General features: G+C 38.5%; 1 protein-coding gene across 7 annotated transcripts in view; it reads right to left on the reverse strand.

Annotated features, from left to right (window-relative positions):
- The window catches only part of LOC137619596 (protein split ends-like), a 167,048-nt gene that overhangs the window by 35,564 nt on the left and 114,778 nt on the right, over positions 1–16,706 (reverse strand). For 5 of the 7 annotated variants that reach the window (XM_068349771.1, XM_068349772.1, XM_068349770.1 and 2 more), the window contains 3 exons: positions 8,754–9,877; positions 4,529–4,597; positions 2,831–3,774 (listed from right to left, as the gene is read on the reverse strand). In XM_068349771.1, coding sequence (XP_068205872.1) covers positions 2,831–3,774; positions 4,529–4,597; positions 8,754–9,849 — 2,109 coding nt within the window. In that variant the 5' untranslated portion in view covers positions 9,850–9,877. Of the gene's footprint in view, positions 1–2,346; positions 2,449–2,830; positions 3,775–4,528; positions 4,598–8,753; positions 9,878–16,706 lie in introns of all 7 variants that reach the window. The other 2 variants (XR_011039931.1, XM_068349774.1) reach the window with 2 other exon arrangements.

Genomic DNA, 16,706 nt, shown 5'->3' on the forward strand with positions numbered 1-16,706 from the left:
AGCGATGGAGGGACCAAGAAAGGACCGGGCAGCACTCGAAGTAATGGTCTCTGCCGGTCGGCACACTCTGCCGGCCGACAGGAGACCACGTCAGTTCCTCATCCCAACCTAGGCTAGGCAAGGATGCAGACGACTGACACAAGGAACGGAAAAAAGAAGGGAAGGACAGAGGGTCCTATCCAACCTTACCTTGGTTAAGGGTCATTCCCAACTAAGACAGTTCATCTCAGTTAGAGAAAGACCCGAGAGGGAGGCCGGCACTACTGGCTGCCTCCCAAGAACCACGGCAAGGAAGGAATTGCCCTTCCAGAAAAGGGAACATATCCCGAGACCGGAACGGCAATAGGACAGTCTGATGAGTCACCGAGTAAAGGGATCACTACTGGAACCCAACAAGGTGGATCAAGGGGATAACCCTTAATGCCCGGGTCAATCAGCAAGGGAGACTCTGCCCCATGCCAGACAAACCGGGCTCAGACTAAACACTGTTGTACTGTCCCCCTCTGAACCAATTCAGTTGGAACGGGAAGGTACAGTACTACTCCAGCATAGATATATTTGAAGATTAATTCAAATAAACCACTAGAGTTAAGCCTAAGGCTTAAACAGAGGGAAAGGGTTTGCCCCTTCCCCGAAGAGAAGGGAGCAAACGGGGAACAGATAATATTATAATGACCTAAGACAACCTAGCCTAGGCACTAAGAGAATCGATTACCTAATTCACCGAAACTCACACCAATACTATCTTGGAAGGTACTCGAAAAGGACTTATATGTATAACGTTGCCTAACGCTTAGAGCAATAAATTCACATTTGGAAGACTAATTATCATGCAGGAAGTACATAGGCCCACAGCTAGCCTACGAAGACTAGTGTTGGCAGCCTTGGCAAAACTTCGCCAGGCACACTACTATCGCATCATAACAGAATTCCTAAATAAGCTAAGTAGCTAATATTTAAGCGCAAAGGGGCTGGGAACGTCGCTCTTGCTAACAAATAAATCCTATTCTAGCGAGCGACAGCATCCATGATGCCTCCAGCAGGCAACAGCTCTTGTATCAAAGATAACTCTTTTAATTACTTTAATTTTAACCAAGAGCCTACATTTATACATAAAAGAAATAGTACTCAACTTATCCGAGGCAGAAGAAGTTGGAGAAAGCATTATTAAGCGAGAAAATTCCAAGATTGGGTAGAAAACAGGGAAAACACACCGAGTCGTAGAGCTACGCAAAAAGGAAAACAGATGGCGCCGTGAGCGGCGCAGGGCACGCTTTCGAAACGGGGAGGAGAGATGCCTTATGAACGGCTCCCCCCTTTCTTATCGTTTTCGTTTTCTTGCCATTTGACCCCTACGAAGTGTTAACTCTATTCGGGGTATAGATTGCTATGAGGCGTGTCAAGAATACGTCCACTGATATTTACGATATCCCTAAGGTCTTTTTAGGGATACTCGCTCCAGGAGTTAGAATTCTGGGTACCTGAAGGTAAATTCTCTGGGAATATCGCCGTAGTTGTAATATACCCTAGGAAGCTGCCTTTAAGGAACTTCCATCAGGACGACATGGCTTGAGCCCAAAAATATATATATATATATATATATATATATATATATATATATATATATATATATATATATATATGTGTGTGTGTGTGTGTGTGTTAACTCTACAACGCATGTACCTTTAAATATTTGTCTTATCACATTTGATGTTATCGCACTGTTGTGATCTGGGGCATACACATGTAGTATTGTATGTGTCTCAAAAGCACTTCAGAGGAATGTGGTAGTCACGCATCTCTACTAAAATTATTTGGGCGTTCACAAGTCAAAAAGGTTGAGAACCACTGGTATATAATATCCAGAGGATATCCAAGATCCAATCTTAGAACGTCGTCTATTTTTGTACTTACAGTATATGTGCTTGCAGTATCACTGTATATTTCTTTGGCCTTCCATTTGTTGCTTACTATATCCCCACACTTTCCTAGCAAAAAATAGACTGCCATTTCATGAAAAATGGCAATTGCATGAGTTAAACCAGCTCACTATCTTCAACAGATGTTTACGGGAATTTTGGATTATGTTCTTCAATTCACGTCTCCATTCTTTTCATAATGGGATGAAACATATCCTTACAAAATTTTTGTTGAAGTACCAGTACTTTTCTTGATTCCTCAGCATTACCGAGCAATCAGACTTGTTAGTATTAATTAGAAGCCGGAAAAATTTTCCAAGAGTTTTTAAATTCCATTGTGTTTATATTTTATAAGTCTGGGTCAGGCTTTAAGATGAGGTTTTGTTCAAGGTAGTACATATTCAAGAATGAATTTAGTATTGTTTACCTGTTTATTTCTCACACAGTTGAAAGTGAGGCAGCTAACTGCCAAATTCTTGGGAAGACTATAATTATCCTGGAGTTACTGCTACTACTACACATACCACCACTGCAACAAGAACTACAAGTATTTCTACTACCTTTTAATGCCACTGAAGTGCCTAATTTTTGCATGCAACCCATGAAAGGATAATGTAAAAGTAATAGTTTTGCATGAAAAGTTAATGTAAAAGTAATAGCTTTGTATATAAAAGTACAGTACTAACAGTATTTCAATAACAAACTACAATGCCTGTAACAATTATCTAATGGGACAACCAATCTTATACAAAAGTGAATGATATTCTTCTAAATTACTAAACTAATTACAGTATATCAAACTTTTACTTCTGGATGCAAGAAAAAGTTGTTATAATACAGTACATGTCAATAATAAGAGTGATTAAACTAATCATCAAATCAAACTAGCAACTAACTAATTTGTGACTAACCTGATGTTCAGATGTGGAGACTGATTTATGCAGGGGGAGAGGTTGAGATTGAGTGAGTTGAGCCATATCTACAGTGGAAAGTACTGAAGTAGGTGTAATAGCCACTTGGGGAATGGCACCATCCACATGGAGAAGTGCAATGCTTCCCCCAACACCTACACTTGAAGGTATAGCTACATGAGAACCTTGCTGAACTAGTTGTGCTGTGGATAGATGGGTAGTCTGTCCCGTACTTACATTTACAAGTGGATCTTGACCATGTTGATTTGGTGAAGCATTCTCACTTTCACACTTTATAAGTCTACTGTTCATATTATTTACATCTTGGTCTTCACCATTTACACCATCATCACCCGGTTTTTGTTTACGCCGCGTTTTCATACGCATCGCAATATTTTGACGTCTGTGAGCTCGCTGCTCCGGAGTCTCATTAGCCCTTCTCTTTCGCATCCTCTCAGCAGCTTTCATGCGTCGCATAGCCTTTGCTTCGTCACTTTCAGTAGCCCGACGTAATCGCATCCGGGCTGCTGCCTTCTGCCTGTCTAAAACTCTCTCCTCAGGTGACATGGTAGCTCTTCTGTGTCTTGCCCTTGCCGCTGCCTCCAATCTTCGTCTTAACTTAGATTCATCACTCTCTGTTGCCCTTTTTCGTCTCATGCGCTCAGCTTCTCTCAATCGTCGTAACCTTTTTTGATCATCATTTTCACCTGCTCTTTTTTCTCTCATTCGAGATGCAATCTTATTTCTCCTCTCCGATTGTGCTTCTTCGGTTAGCTTTGGACGGCGACGTTGTTTAGGAGTGCCAACTGTACACTGAAGATCACCTGTATCTTCTACAGCTGCAGGCTGTAGAACTACAACCTGAGCTCCAGTTTCAGGAGGAGGACCACCCTTATTAACTGTATGCAGTGATGCATTAACTTGGATGTTCATCATCAGCAACTCTGTAACAAAAAAATTTACATATAAAATATTTGAATGTTTAACAGGTTGATATTAAAAATTCATTACATTTTACTAGCTTTAAAATTCTATTTACATCAAGTACACAGTGGACAATTCAAATCTTACCCATGTACTCAAGACAACAATAATTTCCTAAAATACTGTTCACCCACATATCCATGTGCACACATTTTTTATAAAACAAAGGTATAGTATAATCTTAATGTTGTATTTGCACTATATTTCAAGAAAATACAAAGAAGCCCTCAAACATGAAATATTTATCCTATGGATAAACAATAAAAATACACAAGTTTATGCCATAACCCTATAATTGATATGAGTAATTTCCTATAATAATGCTTTCCTAAATTCCTAAATGTAATCTGCATAAAGCAGCACTTCTCACAAGAATTCTCTAGCTTTTCTAAGTCCCTGCTGGTTTAAAACACAAGTTGCAATACTCATCAAATATTTCAAGATAAAATTTTGTTATGCACTACACATCCTAGCCAAAAAATGGCTTACATCTATTCCACGCTTCTTTAACTTCACCTAACATAAAATAAGATCATATTGAGCTCCATCCACAAATCATCACATGAAACAAAACGAAAAAAAAAAAAATCATTCAAACTTGCGATATTTGTATACACTCTCACCCCCCTACTTGGCCTTCCTAATCTCTTTCAACCTCAACAAACCATGTCATTATCACTATCAGAGAAGCTTGCTAACAAGTCTAGCTCTTACCATCTAGTTCCAACTTAGGTCTTCCTCCCAATGTCCTGTCTTCATTTTCTTCACCAATCAATCCATGTACTGCAAATGTTAAAAAGATTTTGAAACATGACAACTACCTATGCCACTCCTGCTGCATATGTCTCTTACCTCTTTCCCGTTCCCTATACTTCTCCAAAATAGCAAAGCCAGTAATACATAACTAAACATCCTAAGACATTACTCCAACAATTCTATTACTATAACTGCTATGGTAAAATATGGTTCTTCTAATATTTTAGGTTTACATAAATCACAAAATCTACAAACTTAAGCCAGAAATAGCTGTATGTACTATGGTATATTAAAACCTCTATGCTACTTCAAACTACACAACTACGAACAAATAAAGATAACTTTCTTGCTTCACTATCATAATGAATTCTAGGCTGGAGCATAACTTTCAATGTACACAGAACATTGATATTCATCAAGCACACACACACACACGCACGCTAACCCTACCTAACGATAATGTGTAAATTTATTGAAATGGACCCAGATCATCTTATTACAAGAAAAAAGTTCTGGTACCATACACAAGTTCTATTACAACTTTAAAACACAACAGCACTAGACAGGGAGCAATTCGTAATTTTACTAACTATTTTCATTCAATTTGTATATGAATGGATCACCCCACATTTCTATAAATAGTAAACATTACTAGCTGGAACTGAAGCTAGCCCCCTACATAAATAAACAAGCCCTGATTTGTAACTTAACAATGGGTAATTCCCTCTAAATAAGGATCATATACTATACAGAACTATATTTATACGAATCATATAGATATCACACCTAATGAATGAATACTGTACCTCAATAGATATACACAAAATTTTTTAAAAAATTATATTCTCTGACAGACAAACATTATATTGCCTAGACTTTTACTCCTGACAAACCATCCAAAGCCAAATTTATAATCACAAGTTGAATAAAATGTCAAAAATGGGAAAATATCTCTGCCCTTTATGATCTGTAACAAAAACATGACAGGTTTCAAAATTATACTAGACACAAGTTTCTAATTTGTGTGTGAAAATGCATTATATGTGTATGCTGGTATATATATATTGTAAGGGGCTTTCCTTCATATTAATTTTTTGAAATAAGTAAATAAAATTTTCAGTAATTCTAGTGGCATTTATTAGTTGCCCATGTAGTCAGAGATGTTATACCATTTGTTTTATGTTTCATATCCATGGTGAGGGAGGAGTCAGCGAAAGAACAGGCAAGGAAAGTTTACTACAAGAGTGAAATCTTTGTGTTTAGCAATGTTCCCCAGAATCATCTGCTGAGGACATTCGATTCCAGCTTCAAGTGGTCGTGGAGTGGTTCTATTTGAAAAAGAGAATAGCGACAGTTACTCTGAGTGAGCTGATGTCGGAACTCCAGTAGGCTAGGAACAAACTTGTTCTTAGCCACTTCGAAGCCTGCAGACGTTACGTTGCCGTTCGGTGTTACCTTTCTGGTAAGGACTGTTATAATTGAGTGCCCTGTATTGTAGAGCTTGTGTCATCAAAAACAATATACTTGCCACTATCACTATCTTTCCTGGATTTCAACCTTATTCTATATTTGTATGAATGGTAAGAATCAGAATCACAATCACAAGAGGAGGAAGAGATTGAACATTCTCATTCCAACTTCTTATCAACTTTCTCCTTAGGTTCTGCAAGCAGAGATGTTTGAGTGACCATCAACGACAAAGTTTCTCCAAGGGGAGAACCATAAGGGTTGCTCCGACAGGAACAACCAAACTGGGAAACACTGTCATATGGGATGTGGTAGGCATTCTCACTGGCACTCATAACACAAACACGGAGATTATTACTTGTGCAAGGAGTGTGGAAGGGGTGACAGGTACAGGGGTGATGGGTATAGGGGAATGCCACTACGTAAAGTTTAACAAAGGGGATGGGCACTGTGACAAGATTCGTAGGTTTACCAGTAACAGAGCCTTCTTACACCCTTTCAGCTTTGGCACATATTCCACAGGGACAGAAGACTTCTTAGAAGCTTTCTCGACTTATAGAGCACTGTGAGGATCACTACTGGGGTTACTGGTCCTAAAATCACTTGACAATTTCCACATTCTCTGCTGACCTCATACACCTGACAACGCTGATATTACCAAAAAATTTTTCTGCGCTCAAGGAGTTAACTACTGCACTGTTATTGTTTAATGGCTACTTTCCTCTTGGCAAGGGTAGAAGACTCTTTAGTTGTGGTAAGCAGCTCTTCTAGAAGAAGGATACTCCAAAATAAAACCATTATTCTCTAGTCTTGGGTAATGCCATAGCCTCTGTACCAAGGCCTTCCACTGTCTTGGGGTAGAGTTCTCTTGCTTGAGGGTACTCTCGAGCCCATTATTCTATCTTATTTCTCTTCCTCTTGTTTTTATTTTTTAACTGTTTATACTTTATATATGTAAATCTAATTTAATGTTATTACTGTTCTTAAAATAGTTTATTATAATTGTTCATTACTTCTCTTGTAGTTTATTCCTTTCCTTATTTCATTTTCCCACAGGGCTATTTCTACGTTGTGAGTCCTGGGGTTTATAGCATTCTGCTTTTCCAACTAGGGTTATAGCTTAGCTTGTGACAATAATAATAATAATAATAATAATAATAACAATAATAATAATAATTGGGATTACCACTGAATCATTGGCACTGGGTAAACTGGGGGCCTAACCGTCAAGAAGACGTTGAGGAACTACCTGCAAGACCTAAGGAAAGCCAAGCATTCCTTAAGTCACTGGTCACCAGTAGTCTGGAAGGAAGAGCTTCCAGCATATGTTGGAGTGCAGTTATCACCTCCCACTCAATAAACTAAAAATATTTTCTCAATGTTGACCAGTTCCTTCTCCCTGCTCTTGAAGCACACTCCCCAGGAATAAACCAGGAGGCATACACCCAGAAGCTTCAATGAGCAACAAAGTCTAATAGGAATGCAAAGTGATAACACTCTGGTATTGTCATGGCCAGAAACATCGACCCCACATAAAAGTGGGAAAAGATGCAGACAAAGAAGAAGATTGTCATGGGCATTGCAAGAATGATGCCGGAGAAGACTTATCCTTCTCTCTCCCCGGAGAATACACCCACCTTAACAGAAGGTCACGATCAACACTCGTAAAAAGGAGATAATTGCGAACAATCATGCCCCTACTTGCTGAGTGGATGGATCTATCGTCAGTTTAGCCATAAACCGATGTGTCAACCCTGCGATCATATTCACTTTTTGTTCCATTAATATCACAAAGGCAGTATCAACCATTCAAACAAAAAAGAATAAAAAAATTAAATGGTCATTGGCGAAGACAGAAGTGAAGTCTTTTTGACAGTAAAGTAGGCAGAGCTACTTGCCTGTACCGACCAACTGTAGTTAACTATCTAGTTAACAATTTCAACAGTCGTTCAAGCTCCACTGAAGACAATTCCCTATTCTAAAAAATAAAAGGTTTGTTTATGCATAGGAACAAAGCCTTGGGTTTGTCAATTTTGGTTAACTTCTTAAGAGTGAAGACATAATTTTCTTCTATCAGTCAGTGGGAATTATTTTTCTTGATTTAATGATTTTAGCCTCATCCTACAGCTGAATAATTCTATTGTAGTTTTCAAGCAAAAAACTATACACTCAGAGTGACACTAAGTTAGCAAAGCGCAAAAACTTTACTGTTCATAAATATTAAAAAAAAGGTAGCTTCATAAATCCTTTTGTACAATGAAAAATAAAGGTATGCTTCTTTTCAAATGATATGTACAATATTGTTAGTTACACTAGTAATTGCATATGAATATTGTAAAAAAAAAAAAAATCATCACGTTCCATTTAGAACTAGTTTAGTTACCGTTCTCTTTTAAATGTCCTTGATAACCATTCCACAACACTATTGTCATTCCAAGGCTACCCAAAGTCAAAAAAACTAATTACTAATTGTTCTAATTTCCTATAGTTGACATCATTTGATATAATTGAAAGGTAAAAGAATAAAATTTACTAAATATCATTGGAACCTCAGGGGATTAGTAATTCATGACAAATCTATTCAATAAAAAAATAAAAAATATTCTACAACCCTTATACAGTACCAAACAAGTAATACCCCATACCTCTTCACCAACAACTGTCAAAATGCAAAAACAAATAAATCTAATATTATGATATGTTTTGTCCTACTTACCAGCTATATCTCCAGCAGTATAGTTATATTCAATAACCTCCTGATCATTCCCTGTCTTATGTTGGGGATGAGTGACTACAGCTTGAAGTGCTTGTCTGACAAGATCTCGCTGTGGTCCGGATGACTGCTGTTGATTTTCCATGTGCTGCTGTGGACTAAGAGATTGCTGTACTGTACCATGCTGTGATCCAACAGATTGTTGATTTCCAACTGATAGCTGTGTTCCATCACCTTCATTGTTAACAGACACGTTCATATTTTCTAACGATTCCATTTTCTCTTTCTTTGGTTCCAGTGAAAGAGCAGAAGTGTGTTCATCTCCAACAGCTGATGCTGAAGTGCAATCAGTTAACATTATATGCCCTTGAGGAATTGTTGATGCCATCAGAGGATGTCCATGACTTGGGAGAGTCACAGTACCTGCTATGGAAGCTGCAGACATAGTTGTTAAATTTGTTGCAGAGATCTGAGTTGGCATTGAGGTTTGGGTATGTACTAATGTAGCTGCTTGAGATGTAGGTTGATGACAAGACACCCCTTCTCCAACTGTTGACACTAATATACATGATTGTCCCTGAACACTGATTACAGGATCTTGAACACGGTAATAAGGGGAGCCTCTATCGGACTGGTGGGCAGGTATGACTGACCCTACATGACTGCTATTCATGGCCTGACTTACGACTGTGTGGATATGAGGCAACGGCTTGTGATGAGTTGAGGTATGTGGAGTTAACTCAAGTGGAACAGCCTTTTCACTGCCCCCTGCTGCATGAGCAGATAAATCTTGGGGGGCACTCTTTGAGAGATTACTTGGAAGGTTGCCATAACAGTGGCGAGGTAAAAGCAAGTGACCATCAGTATCTAATCCCTTCACAACTGAATGATGAGGCACATGTATTCCTACACGGTAAGTTGGAATATGAGGACTGAGTCCTTTGTTAGAAGCTACATCGTGTGGGCTAGAGGAAGAACCTGACAATACAACATTAGTTAAATTTGTTGGTGCTGAGGTAGCTGCCAGTGAAGACTTGTGTGCTGCAATATGTGGAGAAATATTGTGCGTTTCTTTATTTGCTTCAGTCCCTGCATACATCTTCAAAAACTGGTCAGAGGCATCTCTTCTGTAAATAAAAAGAATATTATCAAAGTCTCACCAAAGCTTAAACAATCTAATCCAAAAAAAATTCATACAAATCTTAAAGTAGCATCTACACTAAAAATTTAATACTGTAAAGTAATTTGGAAGGACACAAGGTTCAAAACTATACTACCAAAAGAACCTTACTTACGTTAGCTGAAATTCCAATTAACCAACAACACTGTACAGCATTAAAACAACAAATATAACAAATTTGGAAAGAATTTGTATTTTCCTAACTAAATAAACCTAGAGCTATTTACAGTTGAGATACATTTGGGTGACTGCTGAAATTAGCCATAAGACTTTTAAGCGAGGTGTAACTACCCACCACTGATTAGTGGTGGGGGGGGGGGGTTAGGCCTACCACCCCTTTCGTACTCACACTAGTAACAATACGTCACTTTAAAATTGCAGGCAGGACTTCTTGGGGGAAGATGGCGGAACCAGTACAGTATGTGTAAATAGCTCCAGGTTTGTATACTTAGGAAAAATAAAAAATTATTTCCAAATTTGTCATTTGTTCCAGCACAGTATACAAACCCTTTCGCTATTTACTTACTTACTTACTTTACTTTGATGGCTGTTTTTCCAGTCCCATACAGCAGGGGAACCCCACTCTCTACAGGACCTCCACTGTCATTTTACCTTGTTTGTTCACAGTATTTATCTTTTCAAGTCACATATTGTTCATTTACTGTTAAATCGTCACTGTCAAAAGATTCCTGAAATAAGAAAATCTTAAGTTTCCTCTTGAAAGCCTTAATGTCTTCAATCATTCGAATGCTTCGTGGGAGCTTATTATATAGTCTAGGGGCCACATATTTAAAGGCTCTGGAGCCCAAAGTGGACATAAATCTAGGTTCCAACAGTTTGAAGCCATCTGTAACTATTCTTGTGTCGACACGATTTGTTGGCTGCGCAATATGTAGCAATTCTCTTAAGGCCCGGTCACACCACCCGAACGTTGCTGGAGCGTTCCTTAAATGGTAGGGAGGTGGACCAAACCCTCAAAAATTTAATTTAACATTTTTACGTTCGGTCTTTATTAGGCTGCTGAACGTAGCAAATCCTCGCATATTTCCTGAGTTTTCTTACACCTCTATTATGGAAGTTGCTAATTTATGCAATAAGGGTATTGGTGTACAGGATGTCAAAAAGCGTAGCGGAGTGATATTACAGTCACCAACCTGTAAAAGATAATAACAAAGTAGGGTAAAAATTATGGTCGCTGTATCTTAATTAAAATTACGGGTTTTTTAAACAGTTTATTGAAAAAAAAAAAAAAAGCGACAAACTTTTCGACATCCTGTATACCAATACCCTTATTGCATAAATTAGCAACTTCCATAATAGAGGTGTAAGAAAACTCAGGAAATATGCGAGGATTTGCTACGTTCAGCAGCCTAATAAAGACCGAACGTAAAAACATTAAATTAAATTTTCGAGGGTTTGGTCCACCTCCCTACCGTTCAAGGAGCGCTCCAGCAACGTTCGGGCAGTGTGACCGGGCCTTTAAGTATTTTGGACGACCGGTTCTAGGTTCTGATAACTTGGTGGGTTATTGTACATATTTTAAATTCAATTCTCGCTTTAATCGGCAGCCAGTGTAAATCAATTAGTATAAGGGTGATCCTTTCTCAAGGGGGGACACCTTTTATCAGTCTTGCTCCTCTGTTTATTATGTTTTGTAATTTCTTAAGTTGGGCTTTTGGTAAATTGTAGTAGATAGAGTTGCAGTAGTCAGTCCTGGTAATAACACAGTTTATCACAAGTTTCTTAACAGAATTTTCGTCCAGGTACTTTTTTATAAACGCAATATTTCTTAGATGACAACCAACACTTTTTATTACATTATTTATTTGGGCATTTAGACACACGTTACAGTCAAGAAATACACCTAGATCTCGAACTTTACTAGATATCGGCACCAAGTCATTATCTATGTTCATTTGAATATGAACTAAGTTTCTCACGCTGTTTCTCTTGCCCACCACCATGAATTCAGTTTTGTTCTCATTTAATTTTAGTTGTTTAAATGTCATCCATTCTCTAACACTACCAAGGATTCGGTTTAGAGTTTCAGTAGTGTCATGTATATTATTTATGGAGAAGTAAAATTGTGTGTCATCTGTAAATAGTTTAAACTTCACGCCATGCCTTTGTAGCATTTTCGATAGACCAATAGTATAGATGCAGAATAAGATTGGGCCAAGTACACTCCCCTGGGGTACCCCTCTGTTTAAGGGTTCATATGATGAAAAATAGTTTCCAATTTGTACACAGTAAATTCTACCAAGTAGTCTTTCAGGTATTCGAAAGCTTGATCTTCAACGCCGATGGACCGTAGATCATTTAGTAGCAGCTCATGCACAACTGTATCAAAAGCAGCAATGAGATCGAGCAATATTAAAATACCACATTCATTTTCATCCATCATTTCTAGCATATCATTTACAACAGAGCAGATGGCTGTCTCCGTAGAGTATAGTTTTCTGTAAGCAGATTGGTTGTCAGGCAAAGCTTCTATTACTTCTAAGTGCTGACTAATTGTTCAAGAATTACATATTCAAGCACTTTTGAGACAAAAGATAGATTTGAAATAGGTCTATATGAGCTTAATTCCTATTAGTCCAATGCATTTCTCAGAACTGGTGTGACTATAGCCATTTTTTCAGATTTAGGAAACTTACATTCATCAATGCTTGCATTTGCTATTCTCATTATTATTTTGGCTAGACTAGAAAAGTCTCTCTCTCCAATTACTTCAGATATTGGCATAGGATCGATCGCTCAGTTTGTTTTCTTTGCTCTCTTGATAATTCTGGTGATGTCATCTTGTGTTATGTTGTTAAATCGTATTAATTTTGTCTGTGTGCCTGGTGTATCATTAATCTGATGTTGAGTATTTACAAATGATCTGGTTATGTTTTCAATTTTGTTTTTATAGAATACTAGAAAATTATTAGCTAGTTCCTGGTCACTGTATCCATCAGGTAGTTTCTTTTCTTTTACATTTCCCATTATACCATTCAGGAGACAATATAACTTATTTATGTTTGTTGCTGCTTCGAGGATCTTTCTCTTATAGTATTCACTTTTTTTCCTTCTTAGTAGGTAGTTATATTGACACGCAGCAGTTTTGTATTCTACTCAAGTACTTTCAGTTTTTAACCTATTCCACTTTCTTTCTTTACGTCTTTTTTCCTTCTTTTTTACCAATTCTTTACGTCTTTTTTCCTTCTTTACGTCTTTTTTCCTTCTTTACGTCTTTTTTCCTTCTTTTTTACCAATTCTTTACGTCTTTTTTCCTTCTTTTTTTACCAATTCTTTACGTCTTTTTTCCTTCTTTACATCTTTTTTCCTTCTTTTTTACCAATTCTTTACGTCTTTTTTCCTTCTTTACGTCTTTTTTCCTTCTTTTTTACCAATTCTTTACGTCTTTTTTCCTTCTTTTTTACCAAAGTCTCTCCATCAAACCAAGGAGGTTGGTCTTTTACGTTTTTAGTCTTTTCCATCGGTGTGCACATAGTACAGTATCATATTCACTTTAACTCACTTTATTATAAGTGGTCATAAGACAGTTAGCACACTTAGCTCCCAACAGACGTTGGTCATCATGATCACAGGGAATGTTGATAGCGTCATTTATTTTCTGGAGGAACGTAGAGAGTAGAGGTCCCCTTTTTTGTTTTGTTTCTTTGTTGATGTCGGCTATCCCCCAAAATTGGGGGAAGTGCCTTTGTACATGTATGTAACTTCTTCAATAAATACGGTTGGAGAAAAATTTGATTCATGTCTAAAGTTTATTTTCTTTACTTATGCATGTTTCTGTAGAGGTAGACTAAACGTAATAAGTTTGTGTACCGGGGAGATAGTACATTTCTCTTCGACTTTTATATCAGATACAATATTATTCATGTCATCACTTATAATTAAGTCTAGCGTATGACTAACTGGCTACTCCGTGCTTAACATGAGTTGTTTTGAGGCACCTGTCACCTTGCTAACTCTCAAAAATTTGGAGAGGTTAATGGCCTGAGCAATTTGTGCAGTGTTAAAACTAAGCATTGTGACTTGATCAGATAACATCAATATTAGAGCTAAACTCCTCACTTATCATAGCTGTTGCCAGACTTCACTTTGCTGGGAGGATGGGGATATAACATACATATCATATTAGGCTACACGAGGGATATGGTTTTTACCTGCAGACGTAGGAGGCAAGCTTGCAGACTCCCATGAGTGCTGTGCCCCAAGAGGGAAAAGATGACGGAAGAAGAGGCCAGTCACTACCGTTCAACCCAGACACATCCCGGATAAGTCTGCCCTTGACTGACTGCTACTTGTCGTGCAGGGGAGGTCAAGTATCTTAAACCATATATTGTGCCGTCACCCCAGGACCTGGCCATTCAGGTTCCTGAGGATTAGGTCTTGTATGTATTGGGCTGTGAGGGTTGTCTGACATTTTCACATGCCCGCATGAAATTCCTGTTACAGCATAATTCTTTTAACTGTTAGGGACGTACTTATGCCCCCAACATCGTGAGCTTTGAGTCTACAAAAGTGGAAGAAAGTCTGGATTCAGAACCCGATCTATAACCTGTCGAATCTAAGAAGAAATCATAATCTTGGCGACTCTCCTTTTGACCCTACTCGTGACCACGAAAAGCTTGTTTACGTGTGGGTGAGCTCCTGCTGATCACACAACATAACACCTCAGTGCTCTTCAGGCACTTGCGAACCTGCAGGGGAACAGGTGGAGCAGTCGGTCTAGGCGGCCGATGCCAAGGCGAACGATGAGAAGCTGACGAGCGGGGAGATGGCGGGTGCTGCAATGGAGAACACATAGCCAGCAAATGCCAAGGAGATGGTGACCTGTGAGTTCTGGGAGACTCGATGGTCTGACAAATGATGCTCACGCGTCTGATGGTGGCAGGACCGTTGGTTGTCTCGTAAGGAGCGAGGGTCTTTCGGTGACAAGTGACGATCACGAAAAACCAGGTTACAGTCACGAGGTGACAGGTGTTCGTCCGAAGACGAATGACATGTAGCTGGCGAGTCATGTGCAGCCGACGAGTAATGAGCAGCTGGCGAGTCAAGAGTAACTGACGGATGACGAACAGCTAACGTGTGATGAAAGCCCGAAGGCTCAGCGTTACGGTCCTTGGCAGGAAGGAAAACACTTCTCCTTACCGCAGTGCAGGGAGGGAGAACGTACAGGATGGTGAGGAGTTAAAAACTCTGAAGCCTGATGAACCCTCAAAAAGGGGAACATCTAAGAAGTTCTCCGGAGAGGGAACCTGGTTTGACAAAGTCAGAGGTGACACACATTGGTCTCTGGAATGTCTCAGGAACACAAGATCTCTGAGAGAGAGAGAGCCTTACCTTATTGCCTTATTGCCTTATTTTTTGTTTGGGTTCCCCCAGGTCCCTCAGTGTGAGGCACCTCGTATATCCACCAGAGAGTTGCTAATGCATCTTCCGGTGTATTTTGCATCTTCCAGTCTTGGATGGTCTGGGATGCATCTTAGGTATTTATCGAGCTTATTCTTAAACACATCTACGCTCACTCCTGATATGTTTCTTAGATGAGCTGGCAGCACATTAAATAGTCGCTGCATTATCGATGCTGGTGTGTAGTGGATTAATGTCCTGTGCGCCTTTCTCAGTTTACCTGGAATGCTTTTTGGCACTATTAATCTACCTCAGCTTGCTCTTTCTGATATTTTAAGCTCCATGATGTTTTCAGTAATTCCTTCTATTTGTTTCCATGCTTGTATTATCATGTAGCGTTCTCTTCTCCTTTCTAGACTGTATAGTTTTAAAAATTGCAGTCTTTCACAGTAGTCAAGGTCCTTAACTTCTTCTATTCTAGCAGTATAGGACCTTTGTACACTCTCTATTTGCGCAATATCCTTTTGGTAGTGTGGGTACCATATCACATTGCAGTACTCGAGTGTACTACGCACATAAGTTTTGTAAAGCATAATCATGTGTTCAGCTTTTCTTGTTTTAAAGTGTCTGAATAACATTCCCATTTTTGCTTTACATTTGGCCAACAGTGTTGCTATTTGGTCGTTGCATAACATATTCCTATTTAAAATTACACCAAGGTCTTTAATTGCTTCCTTGTTTGTGATTGTCTCATTATTAGGTCCCTTGTATGCATACACCATTCCTTCTCTGTTTCCATAATTTATTGATTCGAATTTATCGGAGTTAAATACCATCCTATTTATCTCCGCCCATTCATATATTTTGTTTAGATCTCTTTGTAGTGAGTTCCTATCTTCATCACAAGTAATTTCTCTACTTATTCTTGTGTCATCGGCGAAACTTCTCACTACGGAGTTTTCAACATCACAGTCTATGTCTGAGATCATAATAACAAATAGCAGTGCAGCTAATACCGTACCTTGGGGCACACCAGATATTACCTGGGCTTCATCTGATTTCTCGTCATTTGCAACCACTATCTGTTTTCTGTTTTGCAGGAATTCTTTTACCCATTTTCCTATCTTTCCCACAATATTATGCTTTCTCATTTTTTTCTCCAATATGTTATGGGCTACCTTGTCAAAGGCTTTTGCAAAATCTAGATAGATCACATCTGTGTCTTTTTCATTTATCATATTATTGTATATGTTTTCATAGTGTGCTATCAGTTGGGTCTGTGTACTTTTTCCAGGTACGAAACCGTGTTGACCCATATTAAACAAATTATTTTTGACCAAATGGTTCATTATTTTTTTTTTTTTTTTTTTTTATTACCCTCTCATACACTTTCATAATATGTGATGTTAGACTAA

This window comes from Palaemon carinicauda, chromosome 26 (genome assembly GCF_036898095.1).
Source record: "Palaemon carinicauda isolate YSFRI2023 chromosome 26, ASM3689809v2, whole genome shotgun sequence".
Classification (NCBI taxonomy): Eukaryota; Metazoa; Arthropoda; class Malacostraca; order Decapoda; family Palaemonidae; genus Palaemon; species Palaemon carinicauda.